The sequence below is a fragment of the Petromyzon marinus genome, chromosome 25 (genome assembly GCF_048934315.1).
Source record: "Petromyzon marinus isolate PM22_M1 ecotype Great Lakes invasive population chromosome 25, UKy_Petmar_22M1.pri1.0, whole genome shotgun sequence".
Taxonomy (NCBI): domain Eukaryota; kingdom Metazoa; phylum Chordata; class Hyperoartia; order Petromyzontiformes; family Petromyzontidae; genus Petromyzon; species Petromyzon marinus.
The window spans coordinates 6,940,027-6,956,927 of NC_133691.1; the positions used below are offsets into that span (position 1 = coordinate 6,940,027).

Consider the following 16,901-nt stretch of genomic DNA (forward strand, 5'->3'; position numbering starts at 1 on the left):
TCGCGTATTCACCAACCGTGCATAGCGCTCAGGGCCGGATTAAGATTTTGTAGGCCCCTGGGCTACAGGTACTGTGAGGCCCCCAGTAATATCTTCAAAAGGAAAACAAAGTTAAAGAAGAATAAAATGTCGTTTTTTTACAAGGCTGACAACAAATTAAATTCACTATTCACAAATGAAATAACTTTTCACTTCATCTCTGGAGGCCCTCCAGTTGGCGGAGGCCCCTGAAGTCCCGTGCCTTAATCAGGCTCTGATTGCGCTATTGAAATGTTGAGTTTTTCTTTACAGAATTCGATAAAAATGGCCCATCTTGTTATTTTCATTGCCGACCCCTGGTTTATACGACGTAGAGCTACGGTGTCTGCGTGCATAAAAACGTGCAGCCTTTTTGTCAATAGCTACCTCCACCCGCATGAGCTAGCAAGTTCATGGGAGTGGAGGGGGCAGGCCTTCTTCATTTGCATTTAATTGTGTACGTTTAATCACAAACAACTTCAGTCATATGCAATCAATTTTGTGATTTGGCCCCTGTTTTTTGTTAAATCTGGGTGCACTGCTGGTGTGTCCTACATTATGCTGGATGTGTGGTACTACCCTGACCTCTTACGGCAATATATCAGTCCTTAGCTTCACATACTCCAGGAGAGAGTGCTATTTGTGAACGCCCCATACAACTTGCAGAGAGCACACGTTGGTAACGTGACGTGCTCCAAGCCTGGCCGTCTTTGTATTCCCAGTTCTCGTTTTTCAAATTCCATCAGGTACTCGTTTGTCGATGAGTAATTCAAGCGGAGACCCAGGGCTGCTTCAGCGGTCAGTGGTCACCGATGCGTCCCTGGCTAGGAGTCAAACTTAGGTGGCTGACATCCTACCCCTGTAAATAACCAATTGACTTTTGGTCACGACGAGGGTTACGACCTGTCCTGGTTTTCCCAGGACCATCCCCTTGTCCTGTTTTTTGTCGGTTGTGCCATTTTAATAACGATGCGTTCGCAGCTGTTGTTCTCGCCTATTTCGGTATGGTGAGGAGGCATTCTTCTTCCGACGAAATGTCTCAGTGATTTTGTACCTCCAGAAGTGGCATTCCTATACTGCCCACACGGGCACAAACTTGCACAACACACACCTTGTGGCAAAGTTTGGCACTCAATTCCATCGGTTCGCTTGACCGCCTGCCGGCGAAAACGAAAAGCGTATTTAGTGCCGCTTTCCGTGCCACTCAAAGTCGGCGCGGTAGAAAGGTTGGGGGTGGCAGCCCCTTCTCACCCAACTTAAAACGTCGCAATTGTTCGGCGGGCAAAACCGACTGCTCACGTCGCCACTCAACGAACTCGTCCGTGGTCACACGGCCAAGCATTTTCCGTTCCGCCACGAAACAACCACCCCCCCACCCCCCCCCGGTGTCACGAATCCCGTTATGCACGTGTTCCCTTACTTAGCGGTTTAGTGTTCGAGCCGCTGCTAAGATGAATGGCGAGAAAACACTGCTGGGTATTTATTGTGCCGGTAGACGAGCCCATGAGCCGCATACTTAATTGTTATTAAAAGCAGCCCCCCCCCCCCCCCCACCACGCTTCGCGAAAATATAATCTGTGCGGCTATCACACCACCGCCCACACCACCGCCACGTAGCTCTCACCGTGTGGCCGGCGTGAGCTGACACGGGAAGCTGCAGTAGCTCCGAGCAGCTGGTCAGCGGAAAGGCCGTAGCGGGGTCGTTCTGACACCCCACAACCGAAGAAAACAAGCCGTGTGTCAATGTGTCTGTGTGTGTGCGTCTGTCCGGTCGTGTAGCGGTTTTGCGCGCCGCGCTAACGAACCCTGCGAAACAGAGGTCGATTCCCGCTCACGGCGTCCAATGCCAGTGACGATTATCTGAACCGGCCCTGGGACTTCCCTAGGTCGACTCAGCCCCAAATATGTACCTGTTAGTGGTGTGTGAACATCGCAATTGGGGAGACAAAGGTGGCCGGGCGTGGTGCTGGCCCACCCACCCCCTCGTGTGCCGTGCCGGCCTTCATCGGTGCTCGCTAACAGCACTTGCCCCAATAGTGTGTTAAGGCTACACGGGGGATCTTTGTCTTTGTCTCGCGTTGTCGGTTGTGAGTCACAGGCGACATATGGGATATACATGCAGATGCTGGCATTGGCGGTTGGAAAGTTTTATAACTAGTGGTGTCGTAGATGTTGTTGTTGTTTTCGTTGCAAGTGTATTTATTCTTTATTTCAATCGGCTTTTTTTAGACAACATATGTCCCTTGCAAAGGAAGCCTGGGGAGGACACAGGGGGAAGTATCCGTTCAAAAGTTGCCCAACAATCATTGTAAACAATCTACCACGTGCACGATATGTTGAACGTCAATTGTATTGTGAGCGTTTGCTCGCTGATAGCACTGCTAGCAGAAGGACCGCCACTGTAGGGTATTTCGCCTCCTCTTTCACGCTGGCCAGGTGTGTCTCAGAAATGGTGGGAGTACCCACACTTTACCCCACCACCACATGGGACCTGGCTGGGTGGACAAAGGGGGGAGGGGATGGAGGTGGCATTTATGAATCTTGCACCATTGTTCCAGCTGCGACCTTGCAATGTGCTCACCGTTACACTGCAGCATATTCTCTGATATTTTTTTTTATCAAAACATTGTCTGAAAAGCCAGAGCATCGTGTATCCTCATGTCAAAAGGTCAGAAAGTCAAGTAAAAAAAAAACTTGCCCATTGTTTGAACTGAACTCCCTTATAATTACTTGATGCTTAGGTGCACATTTTTTAATAAATACGGCATAGCGGAATATCCGTGTGAACTCAGGCATTTGCAGGTGCACATTTGCATATGCGAAATATATGTGAAAAAATATTTTGTTTTAATAATAAATGCGCCCATATGAAATATGCATTTTGAATGCAACACACTTGCAGCTGTCTCTTTGCAACATGTTGGAAACCCCACTCGCCGGTGCAGCGTGCACCTGGTGAACACTGTGCATATATGGCGTCGGCGCATTTTTGCAATGTAAGCGCATAATTCCGTGCAAATACATTTTAGAAAAATAATTTTCGGGGGACACTCCCATCAACACTTGCCGAGAGTGTGGACACGGCGCCTTTTCACTCACGCCTTCCCGGCAACAGGCATGCGTTCGGCGACGTATGTAATGAATACGTTCGTCCTACCTTTCATGCCCCTCGTGAATGCATACTGAGAGCCGAACATATATTTTTTGTTGTTTATATAATTATGCAGGGTCTGTGTGTGCGCGCGCCTGCGTGTACACAGTTGTGCAGTGCATGTGAATCAATGAGCTCTGAACTCTTTCGATCCACAGTGGTATAACTTGAAACCATTTGAAAAGAGAACATTTTGCGATGGTTAGTTCTTGAGTCCAATTCACCATAGGGTGCATTAGTGTAATTGACGGATAGAATGGAATAAAGTATAAAGCGTGCTGCAACGCAGCAAAGAAGAGGTGCATGCTCCTGATTAAATTCGAGAGCCAGAAGAAGGGACCGCATGGATCGGAGAACATCCGGAATTAGAGACATCATCCGATGAGCGAATGAAGTTCAGCATACTGTACGTACGTACAGACGTATTTTTTTTCTTTACCGTTGAGAAGAGTGAGTGGGGCTTGGGCAGGACACGTCATTGGCAGGGATGGTGGCCAGTGGGTCAAGGCTAATGGCAGATTGACAGCCAAAATAGGGGACAAGTGCTCAAGGGGATTTGACGCCACGGAGATGTATCAATATAAGTGGATCGTGTGCGTGCGGTCGCATGGATTGTTACATCGCAGGACCTTGAGAGGTGGCGACGGAATGGGGAGACCTTCATCCAGGAGTGGATAGTTCGTGGATGATGATGATGATGATGTTGAGTGTAATTGTTTTCAGAAATACAGTCAAATACACATGTCACCATTTATAGATGTGCTCATGTCAAAATGACTCCCCATTATATGTATGTGTGAATGTACAACATTATTGTGATCGCTTCCTAAACTAATGCAGGAAATTGGATGAGATGTCTGCATGGTATTACTCATGATAATTTGTCTGTGCTGCCATCTCTTCATATCCTTTCCACCCCCCCTCCCCATTCCTGTTTGTCTTCTTTAATATCCATTTCAGAAACATCTCTGCTGTTCGTTTTCCCCGAATTGCGAAATGTTATGTTTAGAAAATCAAAATTATTTTTTGCTTTGTAAATGCGTGTTATTAAGCAAGGCAATGTGTAATGAAGTGAAGAAATGTCCTCATAGATCTCCTCTCGTTAGCAAAACATCCTGTCATGTCATAGAATGGCCTCCATAAAAAGAGATAAAATTACTTCTTAAATCACGTTATTAGGACTTTCTGACCCAGACATATAAAAGTCATCATCATTATTTGTAAAACAGTGGTTTGTGTTAAATCCCTGACACGAGATGGAGTATTCTAATCCCATCAGACTGGGTTGGCAATTGTGGTAGAACATTTGACTCATGTATAGGTCACGAGTTGAATTTTATTTAAAAGTCAAATTGTACTATCATCTGTTCAGGTCAATACAATACGTACTTTGTGTGTGTCAACTCATTCAGCATTTATTTACGATTTGGGAGCCACAATTCAATGTTGTAATTCAAATTTGATTATTTTTATTTGTCTGATTTTTACCACCCTGTTTGTAACAATCCTCAATGTTTTGCTCATTTGTTCAATAATTTTGTCAGCAGCATTAGCTTTGAATGTAAGATTTAAATAATATTTGCATAAATCTTGAATCATATTTCACGCACACGATTTGATGCGTTTAGCACGTTTGCAGGAATCGATTTCAGTCGCTGAATTGATGCATATTTCATGCCGAAAGAAGACCACTTTGTCAGCAGTGGCCTTTCAGTGGAGAGACTGGCGCCAGCACGAGAATGTGGAATTTTCACCGGAGTCTTTTACTGGACTCCATCCATGGCTACAGTGGTGGCGATGGACATGAAACGCATGAAGCAAAAACCTCAGGACTCCATGCAGCGAAGGGGACCCCAAAGTAGGGAATGACAAAATATTAGCTCGGATTCAAATAATAATAAACATAACCAGTTAATTCGCATAAAACGGCGAATCTATCTCGCTCACCTCTATCTTGTCTGCACTGGTCTTCCCCAATCTCACTCCATCTCTGCCGCTTTTCCACATCTCTCTCATTTCACTACATCTGACTACACCTCTAACATGTTGACCACATTCCTTTCGTCTCGTTAAATCATCTCGACCTGCTACCTAATATCTCGCCTATCATCTCACGGGGGAGTTTATACGTGGAGCTTACACATTGGAAGCGGGTTACGTTTGTTGATCTTCTTTCGCACCGTACGTAGCCAACCATGCTAATCGGAGGTGCAGGGGGCGGGGGGGTGGGGGGTGGTGGTGAAGGGGCGGTGAGTGGCCGATTGGGCCGGTAACCTCCACCGCTACTGCTCGGCCCGACGGCCAGCCCTGTCTCGTGTGCCTGTGTTGCAGCCTCGCCCTCCATGTCTCCTTCCCTCGACCCCGCGTTCCGCGTCCGTCCGGACGAGTACCCTCGCCCCACCACCGCGGCGGCGGCGGCGGCGGCCGGGCGCCAGCGCCGCGGGGCGAGGAGTCGGCGCTCCCCGGCACGCAGCGGCGGCGGCGGCAAGGAGCTCACGGTGGAGACCCTGGTGGTGGCCGACAAGCGGATGCTGCAGCGGCACACGGCCGACAACGTCACCACCTACATCCTCACCGTGCTCAACATGGTGCGCGCCAGCTTACCGGAGTTTTGGCCGCTCGATCGGTTGGTCGATCGTTGTCCGTTCAGTGGGTCATTCTTTTTTTTTTGGGGGGTGGGGGGGTTGTGGGTTTCTGTTGTTCCTTTGTTTCGTCCGTTGAGTTAACTTTGTTCGGTCGGTCGTTGAGTTGCGCAGCTCGTTCTCTCGTGCGTTGAGTTGTCGGTCCCACCGTGGGTTCGCTCAGGTTGGTGTTGGCCCCGATCACTGCCACCGCTTGCCATGTTAGTTAGTTTGCGTGGACATTGGTTCCCCGGGGTAATGTGTTTCTGTTTCAAACTAATGCAGATTGGTTCCCTTTAATTGTACCTCCCTCAAAGGGAAATTATATATCAGTTGGGGCCCAACTCAAATGATCATTATCATCACTATTCATCCATCATTATCAGCATCCACATACCGCTCATCATCATCATCTTCGTCCATAAATTATCATTATGCATCAAACATCACCATCAGCTGGTGGTGTTTGTCTATGGATAGGCTGCCTCCTAGCCTATTAATGTGAAATTACCGCCACTAACCTTTATAATGTCAGTGCACACAATATAACTTGTACCATAGCTCTCTGATGTGCATTCGGGTTATACCGAAAGTTGCTCGAAATAATGTCCGACGTTTCACTTCACGTGTAAGAGGCTTCTTCAGGAGGTATTCCTGAAGGAGAACACGTCAGAGGGCTGGACGGCACGACCACAAACAAAGAAAACACGTAGTAGTTGCATGAAGATGCTGCATTGACATTGCCACCTGTCCCGCGCGCGTGTGCGTGCGTGTCTGGCAGGTGTCTACGCTGTTCAAGGATGGCACGATCGGTAGCAAGATCAACATGGTGGTGGTGGGGCTCATTCTACTGGAGGAAGATCAGGTATGGTGGACCGTGCCATCAGCGACACGAACACATCGTGTGACTCACGAATCCGCCCCTTTAGCGATTTAACGAGTGGTCACAATTTGGGTTTGCGACTGAATTTAATAATGGCTTGCGTTTTGGGCAGTATGTTTGTAACATCACAATCTTTATTTAGACTGGAGGAATCCAAATCTGAATCATCCATAGTGGATGCTGACTTTAACATACAACGGCTGTGTCTCTTGTCCGCCTGTATGTGCTTGTTGGTCTGTCTGTCTGTCATCCATCACCCTCGGCTATTTACGTTCTCTGCTTAATTCGTTCAATCGCAATCTCCTTGTCCGTAAATCAAAGGCGGAATTTACGCCTTCGAGTCTAAGCCTCCAAGGTTTATTTTTACTCTTCGTATGAGCGGCGCATCGTCGCCGTCATCGTCGTCGTCATCATCGTCATCGTCATCATCATCGTCGCATCGTCGCTCGCCCACTGCTTGTGCGCGAGAGTGCACGTGGAACAGCAGCAGCGCCATTCTACTCAGGCATGACCTGGGCGCTTTAATGGGACATTAACACAACTCCAGCCAAAGCCAGGCCAGGGGCCACCAACTTCAAGAGACGCGTTATTACTGCACGTACAGATCTGGCATCGAATCAAAGCTCGAACCACCACTGATCCCTCCAAAACCACCACCACCACCACCACCCACCCCACCCCTTGCCCCCCCCCACCCCTCCATCCACCAACTCCCCGCGCCCTCCCGCCGAGCAACCTCACAGTTGAGCGCGCGCTTTATTTAGAAGTTTCGCGAATGTACACGGGGCGGGTGACTTGTCTGAACTTCCACTCCCGAGCTGGAGCATCGCCACGGAGTAGCGCGTTGCGTGCGACGTGCAATTTAATTCGCCGAAGACGGAACCAATTATTACCGCAGCGCCGACGAGTCGGATTAGGGGGTTGCGGTGGCCGAGCAGTCGGGGCATGCGCCTTTGAGCGCGCGTCTTTTTTTTTGTTTGCGCCGACAATGTTGGGGGGGAGGGAGGGGTGCGGGAGAATTAGAATGAAAACAAATTCCTGCCGGCACGTTGTTTGGGGGGAGAGATAGCCGCTTCAGTCAGCTGGCTGCTGCTACCGCCGCTCGCTCGCTCGCTGTGCACGCAGGTACACACGGCACCGCACGTACAAACGCAGCGCGTGCACGAATAATAATGGTGATGGTAGTATGAATCGATTCCGACACTCTATCCACTGTTAGATGAAAGACCTCCCCTCCTCCCATGCTGTGTCAGTCATAATGGACTGCGTGACCTCGCTTCACCAGGCTGGTCAATAAAATGTTGTGAATGGGTGACCCAGCATCGGTTATGTAATGTCTAGCCCTTCATCAGTCCACTGCTGAATGAATGCCTCCTGCACATCCATGTCGGTCACGGCGGTCGTTTGACCAAACCTCACCACGCGGATCAACGCGTACGTCGACCTTGCCCGGGAATCGAACTCGGGTTGCCAGGTTCGTAGTGCAGATGTCTCGCTGGCAGATGGCGCTTGGCCACTCTCTGCGCTCCTGAGCCAGTGAAGGAAAGAACGCATTCATATGGCAGGGGCCAGTCTTGATGTTGGTCAACCACTGTCACCCTGCCTCCCACAGCGTCGGTCTCGTTTGATTGATTCCAGGGGTGTATTTGGCAAAGTATAGCATGGCGTAATAATGTTATAACGACCATTACACCATTACGCACTGATTCATTTTACACCATCTTCATAATGATTCACTTATGTAGACTCTGATTAGACTATATACCACGATTTAATATGTGCAGGTAATTGGTTCAAGATAGAAATCGGCTCTAAATTTTCTTAAAATTAATTTGAATATAATTCCCACCTGAATACGACCGTAACGCGTGTGTGTGTGTGTGTGTGCACCTGTGTGGGGAGCTGTAGTGTAGCGGTTAGCGCGCTGCTCTATGAACCCGGCGATGCTGGTTCAATTCCCACTCACGGCCAACACCAGTGACAATTATCTGAACCGGTCCTGGGCCCCCCCCTAGGTAGACTCAGCCTCAAATGAGTACCTGGTGCGGTGTGTAAACAATCGTCACTGGGGAGACAAAGGCGGCCGGGCGTGGTGCTGGCCACCCACCCCCTCGTGTGCCGTGCCAGCCTTCATAGGTGCTCGCTAATAGCACTTGCCCCAAAAGTTCTGACAAGGCTATACGGGGGATCTTTGCCTTTATGAGTGTGCAAGCATATTGCAAGTACCAGTAACATTTTAGGTATCATCTCTACCTTCCAGAAACACAATGCTTTATTTTAATACGAACGTTGTGAAAGTCAAAATCAGACGAACCAATCGCGCTTAGCCTTGCAAATGTGTGAGAAACACACAAAAAAAAAACCATCGCACACACAACACCCTCCCATTTTCTTCGCATAGAAATGGAACGACATCGCGATTGCCTTGGTGTCTACAACAGCGGCCGTGGCTCGCGCCAGCCAGGAGAACGCAGTCACGTGCTCACATGTTGATAGTCGCTGATCGCAGTCTGGATTTCATAAATAAATAAAAAAAAACCGCACATTACGGCTCCGGAGGCTTCGTTGTCGGGGAGTGCGGGCGGGAAGGGAAACAAACGTGTCTGGGGGCAATAGGGTCGCACGGACGAGAGGGCGAAGCGACATTTTAGTTTGTGGAAACGGATCAGCGCGCTCGCAAAAAGAATGCGCAAAGCGCATTCGCGGCGGCCGTTGTTGAATCAGAATCTTTATTTAGACTGAGGGAGGAATCCGCTGGGCGGTAAAGCTCTTTTGCACAGAAGTCCAGTGTGGGCGGGTCAGGATGTTACAACGGCTAATTTCTTTTTTTTTTACAAAAAAACGCGATAGGAGTGCAAAATTTGAGGAAAAAATGGTAAGCAAGTCACTCAATATGAATAATTAATAAACGCGTACATCATATAAGTCCGATTTATCACCATTGGGCAAAGTAGCAAAAACAACAACAACAACAACATAGACAGTCCCAGAACACACCGAGATAACAGTCCCTCAATAAAATGCTACATGAACAAAACTAGGGGACTGCTTTCCGAACACTGTGGGAACTTCCCGTTCTTTGCATAAATAGACGGTTGGCAAAGAGTAGCAAATGCGGTGTCGTGAAAATCAGCATTGGGTACACAAAGGTGGCCTGGTGTGGTTCTGGCCACCCACTCCCTCGTGTGTAGTATTGGCCTTAACAGGTGCTCACTTACAGCACTTAACTCAGTATACAGGGGAGGGTTCTTTGTCTGCGTGAGATGACTTCACCACCACTACCTAGTTGATGGGCGGCAGCTGCTGCGTGTGGGCAAGAGTGCCATGGGTGGTTCGTGCAACTGCTTTTTGAAACCGGCAACCTCGGTTCGAATCCTGGGCACGGATACCATCCGTCGAAAGTGAAATCTGAACCTGTCCTGGACGACTCCTCAAGGTCAGCTTAGCCTGAATGGAGTTGCCAGGTGCAGTGCATGAACATGGAGAGACAAAGACAGGAAGACATAGCCACACCACCAGATGTCCACTTCTGGCATTAGTAGATTCTCACTGAGAAACCATACAGCTGCATGGGGGTTGCTGATGTGAGTGTAGCGGTTAGCGTGCTGTTGTGCTGTGAACCCGAGGACCCGAGTTCGAATCCCGCTCACGGCCAACACCAGTGACGAATATCTGAACCGGTCCTGGGCCTCCCCTTGGTCGACTCGGTCTCAAATGGGTTACCTGGTGCGGTGTGCAGTAAACATGGCCACTGTGGAGACAAAGACGATCAGGCGTGGTGCTGGCCACCCACCCCCTCGTGTGCCGTGCTGGCCTTCATCGGTGCTCGCTAACAGCACTTGCCCCTCCAGTCTGCCATGGCTTCACGGGGGAGGGATAGGGGAGCGGGGTCTTTGTCTTGTGTGCGCTCGTGCTATTTATATGGAAGAATGATGACTATGCGTCGGTCAAGAACGTACGCTGTTGGTGCGCAGCTGTACCTTATTGAAGCAATTTTCTGGTTGCTTGTCTTAACCATTACATTACCCGTCGATGGCTGCAGATTTAACACGCGTGACTCAATTTTCTAGAGAGCGCACGCACGCACTCACTCACGCACTTACTCACGCACGCACCCATTCACTGCTGGCAACATCTGCATCGTTAATTGGGCAGATAATTGAATTCACTCTCGGAATGTAAATCCGGCGCATGTGACTGATCGCTGCACAGTAACCTCCTCTCGTTGTATGCCTGCAGCATCATATTTTGAAAGGTTGCAATTTCTTTGTGTTGAGCACCGTTGCGTTCAGGATTACGTTATATATATACATATGGCATGCGTGTTCAAATAATCTGAAAGGGATTTATGCTGCACAGCTCCACTGAGATACGACGTAAATTGATGATCTGATATCGATTTAAAAAAAAGTATATTTATCAGAATGTATATTTTAATGTGATTTGTGATTTGACCAGTGTAACATAAATCATGAGTCAGCATCAGTCTTGCTGGATGAAGGCTTTCCCAAGTGGTCACCATCTCTAAGTATCCTGCGATTCGATAATCCACCGAGGACTGATACACAGAATTAAAATCAGAATAATCAGAATCAGAATTTAGATTTTTAATACGGGCTGAGTACTAAGATTTACTCGGGCGTTCTTGGGCAAATAAAAACAAACAATAGTATTAGAAATGTGTACATGCAGCCTGGACTGGAGAAGTGTGGCAGTAAAGTCACGTAGAATGGGAATAAAATAATAATAATAACAAAATAAAATTCTCACGACGTTTCGGCCACAACACAAGTAGCCTTCCTCAGGTGAAGAAACAGGACTGTCTGGAAGACAGCGCTTGAGTGAACCCTGCCAAGCTTGACAGCGTCTTTTAAGCTGTGTGGGAGGAACAGAGCGCCTTGACAAAGAAGTTAACATATAAATTAGCATGCAACTGGGGGATCAGCATGATGTTGGTGTGAGGGATTAGCACCACGGAGAGCGACGAGCTATGTTCAGATGGACGAGGGAAGGGGGGAGAGGCGTTTACATATTAATTAGCATGTAACTGCGGGACTAACTTAATGTTGGTGTGCGGGATTAGCAGCAGTTTACATATCAACAGTACATTAGCATGTAACTGGGGGATTAGCAGGATGTTAGTATGAGGGATTAACACCACGGAGAACGACGACGAGCTTGTGTTCAGACGGATGAGTCCATCTATGTTCCGTCTGAACACAAGCTCGTCGTTCTCCGTGGTGTTAATCCCTTATACTAACATCATGCTAATCCCCCAGTTACATGCTAATTTACTGTTGATATGTAAATTGCTGCGAATCCTTCACACCAACACTATGCTAGTCCCCCAGTTACATGCTAATTTATATGTAAACTCCTCTCCCCCATCCCCTCGTCCGTCTGAACATAGTTCGTCGCTCTCCGTGGTGCTAATCCCTCACACCAACATCATGCTAATCCCCCAGTTACATGCTAATTTATATGTTAACTCCTTTGTCAAGGCGCTCTGTTCCTCCCACAGCTTAAAAGACGCTGTCCATGCTTGGCAGGGTTCACTGAAGCGCTGTCTTCCGGACAGTCCTGTTTCTTCACCTGAGGAAGGCTACTTGTGTTGTGGCCGAAACGTCGTGAGAATTTTATTCTGTTATTATTTTTATTTTTATTATTTTATTCCCATTCTACGTGACTTTACCGAAAGAACCCAGAAGATGAATCCCTGCAGTCACGAAAGCTTTAAATCGAAATTTAAGTGTGGCAGTGTTTGGTGCACTGCACTATAAGCAAAGTTACATGAGTTTGATTCCCAACCTGAGCTAACATCAGTGGTGAGGGATATCTGAACTGGTCCTGGGGCTGCCCTCCTTCACGAACCTGCAGTGACCAGTGTGGTGAAATATGGTGAAACAACCTCCCATGACTGACACTGCATAAGAAGGCCTTCACCCAGCCGAATATTGACGACACCGATTATAGCGCGATTAGCTCCGTACGGTGCGACAGAAGTTCAGCGTACATACACATTAAGGGCTATAAATATCCAGCCTTGTTAAAGGTAATATTGCTATTCGATCAACCCTATCTCTGTTACTTGAGTTTGCATTACAGTCAACACGGAGGACCTACAGCGTTACCGAGTCACTTGCAAAAGCAGATGCGAGTTGCTACGAGGAGTCTTTTTGGCTGGCGGGGGCGACTCCTCTCCCACACATGTTTCGCATTAACTCTTCCCCATCAGCGTGTCGTCCCCGTCGCAGATTTGGAAGCAGATTCATTCTATCTGTCGATACCGATGAAAGGGTACGGCAACACAACTGGCCCTCGCAAATCCCCCCCCCCCCCAAAAAAAAAAACCGTTTGGGCCATCTCGATCAGAGGCCGGTGGGAGGGATCGCCTGTTGCGTGGGTTCCCGGCAGTGCTGTTAATTAGGAGAGGCCACCGTGTGGTCCTGGGTTGCCGACGCTCGAACGCAGCGTCCTTCATGACGGGGCAGTCTCCCATTTTTGTTTTATTTCTTCTTCCTTCTTCGGCAGAGCACGCAAGGACGCTTCTCCGCATCGCTTTAATGTGCGAGGCTCCCATGATGCTGCTCCGTACCCGGGGGGGGGGGAGTGGGGTGGGGTGGGGGAGCAGCAATCTTCCAAATTTTGCCGATGGCTTTTTCGCACAAAAAAAATCCAGTGTGGTCAAACAGCAGTCTCTTCTTTTTTATTTTCCCTTCAAAGGATTCGTTTTCCAAACCACCCCAACTCCCCGGAGAGGAATGTTTCCTTGAAAGACTTTTTATTATTATTTAAAGCAGAGGAAAGAGAGAATGAATTAAACGTGGTGAAGGTGAAAAAAAAAGACATTAAATAAATGTAAAAAAAACGACGTTTATTTAGTTTGAAAATTGATATTTTCCTTTTTGGTGCTTAATATAGTAACAGCGGTGTGATTTGGCCATTAAAATCTGTGGCAGGAAAGTGTAGCAGGCCTCCTCTGTGGGTTGTCCTTTCGTATGGGGTTTGGGTTTGGCCGCAAAATCTGCTGTGGGACTCCTGTGCCTCCTTCTCCTTTTGGAGGGCTCCATGTGGGTGATTGAAGCAAGCCAAAACAAATATAATTAAATAACGCGATCTTACTTATTCCCCGAAATGGGATCTGTGGAATAGTATGAGCGCTTATTGAACTTGCCCTTAACTGCCACTAATTAAACCTCCCCCGCACCCACCACCCACCACCCACCCAAGCCTTAAATCACTTTGCAGCAAAAAAAAAAACCTCATACCTTGAGGAAATTGTGCGCATTACTTGCAGCTGATTATTTAAGCGGGTTGGGTCACACAAAGGTACAATCTCTTTGCTGCTGATTTATAAAAGCAAGCCTTTGTAAAACTTAGCGGTGCAATCAAAATGTTGACGGCATTATGTCACTTGGAATACGGTGCTTGTAGTGGACGTGATGGTGTTTATATTGCCCTAAAGTACTGCCCCCCCGGGACCACGTGACCCCATATTTAATCAGAGCTAAACACTTGCGGTAATTAACGACGCTCTGTCTCTTTCTGCAAACTCTGGTTTACAAATCGGCTTCGTCCGCAGTTTCAGAGTCAGCTCCTCGCGTCGTCTTGCGGTCTGATGATAATAATAATAAACGCAACTTCGTCTCACCTATTTGCTTTGGCATTCGTGGTGTGGTCTAGTTTCGTGGGTGACATGATACAGAGTTAAGCCAAGCAGGGTTTTCCCGAGAAATATAAAAAAACTCTCATTGGCAAGGTAGGCTCAACCCACGAGACATTTTCTCAGCTGTTGGCAATGCGCATTGTAACCGTAATGTGTAGAGTAAAAAACTAAACTACATTTGAGATCGCATGACATGTATATTTTAAGACATCCCGGATTATAATCAACTGCAAGTGTAATAATTTAAAATGTCGTCTTGTTTGTGTTTTAAGTAAAGAGTATATATGTCCGTTGTGAAGCTGCACAGAAATTAAAGGGTGTTTTTAATTGAATGATAAATGGAACGTGTAATTGCATGTAAACAAATTAATTCTGACTCTGTGAGTTTTTAGAGGTAAATACCTCTAAAATGTATTATCTTCTTGGTGCAGCAATAACCATTAACAGAAAATCTTTGCACTCTTTTTTTGTCCATTTCAAAGCCAATTTAATTCTAGATTTGAAGCTTTCGTGACTGCAAGGATTCATACGCTTTGTTTTTTTTTTCGGTAAAGTCACGTAGCTAAAATAAAATAATGAAAAAACTAACTAAATTAAATCACGTTTCGGAGGCAACACAAGCTTCCAGCTTCAGGTGGAAACCGTCACAGCAAAATTGCTGTATCAAGTGAAGAGAGCTCTAAGATACCCGAGATTATATGCAGGTTAAGGGGGGGGGAGGGAGGAGCCAGGAAGGGCCGTGGGGGAGGGATAAGTTAAGCCGCCTTTTGTTATGCTGCAGGGGGTTAGAGGGACGGAGAGGCGATGGGGAGCGGTTGTCGAAAACGAGCGTAACTAACTGGAAGAAATGGCTGTACAATTATAAGGCAGCTAAAGTTTGACTTGGTTGATGACATCTTTCCAATGATTGCTCAATTTAAAGCCATCCTCTCGGTTGAAGTTGTGTCTATGTTTGTATATCTGGATGGCTTCATGGACAAATCTTTGGTAGTATCCGGGAGGTTTGCAGAGTACTTTGGTATCGGAGAAAACAATATCATGAGAACCCGCTGTGTTGAAACAATGATCAGCTACGGCCGAATAATTAATTTAATATTCACGTTATACTCAACCGTGCTGTAGCTATGAACAAAATGTGCAACTGCGACATGGAATTTGGACATCAATGTAGGCTTGGAGCACAGACTCACAATCCCGCGAAATAGGATGAAGCAGTTTTGCATGGCACGGTCTGTAATCCAGCACTTTGCAAGTGGGGTTGGTGGATCATGCAAATTGGCACTGTGTGGTGCAAACACACAAGTAAAAACATCTCCACTCTTCAATTAATAATGATGTGGCGTTCATTTGCGATGAGCATTCCTGAGCATGGGGTGGAAATTCCACATTCATATGGCAGGAACATATTTCACATTTATAATGACCCCTGTTGGCTTCCCACAAAGTGGTACTAATTTAATTGACCCTGGAGGGGATGAAAGGGTTTCGAACCATGCCCTGTCCTTGGATTTGAACTCACACAGCCTTCTGATTGTGCCACAAAACCCAATGGATTAAAAATGGACATGATTATATCTTACAATGCACACACAATGATTTTGTATACATTGCTCGTTCGCATTACACAGGGCTACATCTTGTATACGGAGTGCTCTTGCCAACAACATTTGTAAACCCAGCAGCCTCGTTCAACAAGCCTGACTGCTGATGAGTCCCATAAGCTTGAAACTAGTCCACAGTTTGCTTACTTAAGCCTACTGAAACAAATTATTCTGGATAATATTGGTAGGAAAGACAATTGGCCAATGGACCAAAATAGAGATTTGTTTTCTCATATACGGAAACACAGTTTCGCTTGTGCGTAATTTTACTCTCAATGTTCCACAGCAACGCACATTGAGTTACTATGCTGGATCAGAGTGCATATCCACTGGCACTGGAATAATTCAGCAGCAACTTCACAAGGGTTAAACTGTGCAGTGAGGGGGTGTTCACTTAAATCCTGATTTGAGCGATTTTCAAGGATTGTGTTTTTCACATTGGCTATTATTTTTCCCTTGCTGATGCAGCTGCTTTTGTATCCCCCCCCTCTGTCGCGCGCGCCTGCGTGTGCATGAGCGTGTGTGTGTTTGTGTGCACGTGAGCTTGCGTGTGTTTGCGCGTGAGTATGAGTGCGTGTGTGCGCGCGCGCATGAGCGTGTGAGTGTTTGTGTGCACGTGAGCTTGCGTGCGTGTGTGTGTGTGCGCGTGTGAGCGTGTGTGTGCGTGCGTGCGATTGGTGCGTGTGTGCGCGCCAGGCACTCTTGTGACTTTGCGTGCATGCACATGCGCAAAAAACATGTCCAAATGTCAAATATCTTTAATTTCGAAATTCCCAGAATTGCTATATTTTGGGGCTAAAATATTACAGGTTTCTCTCGCAAGGGCCCTTTTTCCTGACCATCGCTTGGAGACTAACGGCGGCATAATACCGCCGTGACCTCGGCTTTCATTTTTTCCTCCCTTCTTTTCTAAAACCGTGATTAATTTCACAGCCAAGCCAAGTGGCCTGAGGAACGTCAC

General features: G+C 47.3%; 1 protein-coding gene across 1 annotated transcript in view; it reads left to right on the plus strand.

Moving 5' to 3' along the window:
* The window catches only part of LOC116945893 (A disintegrin and metalloproteinase with thrombospondin motifs 18-like), a 108,354-nt gene that overhangs the window by 29,835 nt on the left and 61,618 nt on the right, over window positions 1-16,901 (plus strand). Inside the window, exons 5-6 of the mRNA XM_076069668.1 lie at window positions 5,501-5,757; window positions 6,572-6,655. Of these exons, the coding sequence (XP_075925783.1) occupies window positions 5,501-5,757; window positions 6,572-6,655 (341 nt within the window). The remainder of the gene's footprint in view (window positions 1-5,500; window positions 5,758-6,571; window positions 6,656-16,901) is intronic.